At 34.8% G+C, this 4,356-nt stretch overlaps 1 protein-coding gene across 1 annotated transcript in view; it reads right to left on the reverse strand.

Annotated features, from left to right (window-relative positions):
• Positions 1-3,557, reverse strand: part of LOC311041340 (actin-related protein 3-A-like) — a 22,720-nt gene extending 19,163 nt beyond the window's left edge. Inside the window, exon 1 of the mRNA XM_084086249.1 lies at positions 3,454-3,557. Coding sequence (XP_083942375.1) covers positions 3,454-3,497 — 44 coding nt within the window. The 5' untranslated portion in view covers positions 3,498-3,557. The remainder of the gene's footprint in view (positions 1-3,453) is intronic.
• Positions 3,558-4,356: the final 799 nt, after the last annotated feature.

Genomic DNA, 4,356 nt, shown 5'->3' on the forward strand with positions numbered 1-4,356 from the left:
ATAAAGTAGATCTGCTATTGTGGATCTGCTTGTAGATCTGCTATTTTTGAAAAATCATGGAAATCTTTACAAATGTCTCCTAAATGCTAACAGTTTTCTGAAACACTTATGTTGCTATAATGTGGTTCTCTAACTTTTTTATGTCTATATATTATATATATATATATATATATGAGACATGAGAACGCTCCCCCCTCCCCACTTGCTGCAGTGAAACTCCTTCTGTAAAGAACAATAGGCAAGCAATTGAAGCCATAGCCATGTAAATTAACATAAGGTGTCCTCTTCTACGTCATCAAATACCGCATAAAAAGAGCCACAGGTGAACAGCTATTTACCATTACCTGAAAGCTGAGGAGAAGAGAACACACATAATTTTTTTTTTAAATGATATACTGTAGTTATAGCAGTGACTGAGATGTAGTGGAGTAGAAGTAAAAGTTCTGGAAATTGGAAATACTCTAATAAAGTAAAACTACTTCAAATCTTTACTTAGGTACAGTACTTGAGTAAATGTAATTAGTTACTTTACACCACTGTTCTATAAATGTAATTATTTAACAACCCACACAAATTACCAGGTATTGTTTAACTTCACATTGAATTATTCTACTTAAAATGGTTTATAATAATAATTATAATTATTATAATTATTATTATTGTTACAAATTGCATTGTTTGTTTTCTGAGACAAGTTCAGACAACAGATTGAAAAACAATGCTGTATAACTGAATGCGTGAGCGCGCATGTGTGTCCGCAACTGGTTCCTGCCCACCTCAAGTCACAATTTGACCAATCTTGCCCGGACACCAAATTGAGTTTGACACCCCTGCTATAGAGTGTTTGTTGTGTTGGGCCGCTAAAACCGCTAAAACCGCTAAAACCGCGAAATTTTCGCCCAAAACCGCAAAAAACGCGAATGTTTGGCCCAAAACCGCAAAAAACACGACATTGGGCCGCTAAAACCGCGAAATTTTCGCCCAAAACTGCAAAAAACGCGAATGTTTGGCCCAAAATCGCAAAAAGCGCGAAATTTTCGCCCAAAACCGCAAAAAACGCTAATGTTTCGCCCAAAACCGCAAAAAGAATGTTCGGCCGCGCGCGCCCGAATTCAGCATGCGCGCGTTTGAACATTCTTTTTGCCGCTAAAACCGCGAAATGTTCGCCCAAAACCGCAAAAAGCGCGAAATTTTCGCCCAAAACCGCAAAAAACGCAAATGTTTCGCCCAAACGCGCTATGTTGTGATAGTAATCATTACTATAGAGTGTTTGTTCAGTAACAGTGTTAAATAGCTCTATATTGTGATAGTAATCATTACTATAGAGTGTTTGTTCAGTAACAGTGTTAAATAGCTCTATATTGTGATAGTAATCATTACTATAGAGTGTTTGTTCAGTAACAGTGTTAAATAGATCTATATTGTGATAGTAATCATTACTATAGAGTGTTTGTTCAGTAACAGTGTTAAATAGATCTATATTGTGATAGTAATCATTACTATAGAGTGTTTGTTCAGTAACAGTGTTAAATAGATCTATATTGTGATAGTAATCATTACTATAGAGTGTTTGTTCAGTAACAGTGTTAAATAGATCTATATTGTGATAGTAATCATTACTATAGAGTGTTTGTTCAGTAACAGTGTTAAATAGATCTATATTCTAATAGTAATCATTACTATAGAGTGTTTGTTCAGTAACAGTGTTAAATAGATCTATATTGTGATAGTAATCATTACTATAGAGTGTTTGTTCAGTAACAGTGTTAAATAGATCTATATTATGATAGTACTCATTACTATAGTGTGTTTGTTCAGTAACAGTGTTAAATAGATCTATATTGTGATAGTAATCATTGCTATAGAGTGTTTGTTCAGTAACAGTGTTAAATAGCTCTATATTGTGATAGTAATCATTACTATAGAGGGTTTGTTCAGTAACAGTGTTAAATAGATCTATATTGTGATAGTAATCATTACTATAGAGGGTTTGTTCAGTAACAGTGTTAAATCGCTCTATATTGTGATAGTAATCATAATCATTACTATAGAGTGTTTGTTCAGTAACAGTGTTAAATAGATCTATATTCTAATTGTAATCATTACTATAGAGTGTTTGTTCAGTAACAGTGTTAAATAGATCTATATTGTGATAGTAATCATTACTATAGAGTGTTTGTTCAGTAACAGTGTTAAATAGATCTATATTGTGATAGTAATCATTACTATAGAGTGTTTGTTCAGTAACAGTGTTAAATAGATATTGTGATAGTAATCATTACTATAGAGTGTTTGTTCAGTAACAGTGTTAAATAGATATTGTGATATAACAGAAAATACATTTTTAGGTTGGTTTTCCCATTTCAGCCAATCAGAAGAAAGACCTCATACAGGATAAAGGATAGGCAAGTGAAATGTGTGTGTGTGTGTGTGTGTGTGTGTGTGTGTGTGTGTGTGCGTGCGTGCGTGCGTGCGTGCGTGCGTGCGTGCGTGCGTGCGTGTGCGCGCGCGCGTGCGTGAGTGTTTGTGTGAATGATTGATAAGGTGAATGATCAATTGATTAATGATTTACTTCATAACTTTAATAATCTATATACACACACACACACACACACACACACACACACACACACACACACACACACACACACACACACACACAATAATCACACACACACACACACACACACACACACACACACACACACACACACACACACACACATACACGCACGCACGCACGCACGCACGCACGCACGCACGCACACACACACAGGCAGGGTGAAATGATATGGGATGAGGAAGGCTTAAAATAGACCATCGGCTGTGTGTGCGCGCACGTGTCAGCCCAGCTGTTTCCATTATCACACACACACACACACACACACACACACACACACACACACACACACACACACACACACACACACACACACACACACACACACACACACACACACACACACACGTGCATGTGAGTCCAGCTGTTAGTTGCCCCATAATAAACTGCATGAGAGTCACTAACCTTAATAACAATAACAATAATGATAATAATAATAAAATAATAATCATAATAATAATAATAAAATATATGTAATAATAATAACAATACTACTAATAATAAAATATATGTAATAATAATAACAATACTACTAATAATAAAATAATAATCATAATATTAATAATAAGGGTAATAATAATAATAATAATAATAAAATATATGTAATAATAATAACAATACTACTAATAATAAAATAATAATCATAATATTAATAATAATAATAATACTAATACTAATAATAATAATAATAAAATATATGTAATAATAATACAATATTATTAATAATAATAACAATGCTACTAATAATAAAATAATAATGATAATAATAGCAATATTATTAATAATAATAATAATTATTATTGTTAATATTTTAAATAATAACTATGACTCACCCAGTACCACAGTCGATCACACAGGCCGGCAGAGGGGCTGCCATGTCGGGATAAAAATAAACCTTCTGTCCCTGTTTAGAGAAGAGACTGTCTGTTCTCCTCTCTCTCTGTGTGTGTGTGTGTGTGTGTGTGTGTGTGTGTGTGTGTGTGTGTGTGTGTGTGTGTGTGTGCGTGCGTGCGTGCGTGCGTGCGTGCGTGCGTGTGTGTGTGTTGTTAACGTCGTGACATTTCATGTCACAACAAACGACACACAAAACAAACCATCAAAAGACACACACTCATCCACTTCCTGTAGAGAGGATTTCAAAATAAAATACCAGAACCAACTCTGTCTGTCTGTCTGTCTGTCTGTCTGTCTGTCTGTCTGTCTGTCTGTCTGTCTGTCTGTCTGTCTGTCTGTCTCTCTCTCTCTCTCTCTCTCTCTCTCTCTCTCTCTCTCTCTCTGTCTGTCTGTCTGTCTGTCTGTCTGTCTGTCTGTCTAACTATTACAACAGTTAATATAATGAGTCAATAATATACAGTCTATCTATCTATGCCAGTGTTGCTCCCTAACTATAAACTAACTAACTACTATGTAACCATAAACTATCTAACTAACTATAAACTAACTAACTACTATGTAACCATAAACTATCTAACTAACCATAAACTAAATATATAAATGACTGTAAACTTTTGCAAACATCTGACTCGTTCATCTATCTTCGTCGCCTTCGTGTGGACAAAATGAGTAAATACAAGTGGAAGTCTCTGTTTATAAAACATTTAAAACATTTAAAACAGCATGAATAGATCTACAAGCTCACAACGAGACACGTTGTGAGCTTGTAGATCGGCTATTTGCGGCACGAGACACCGTCGTAGAACAGAGTATTTAAGAATTATAACGGTTGTATTTTTTTT

The sequence above is a fragment of the Gymnoscopelus microlampas genome, assembly GCF_963454915.1.
Source record: "Gymnoscopelus microlampas genome assembly, contig: SCAFFOLD_60, whole genome shotgun sequence".
Classification (NCBI taxonomy): Eukaryota; Metazoa; Chordata; class Actinopteri; order Myctophiformes; family Myctophidae; genus Gymnoscopelus; species Gymnoscopelus microlampas.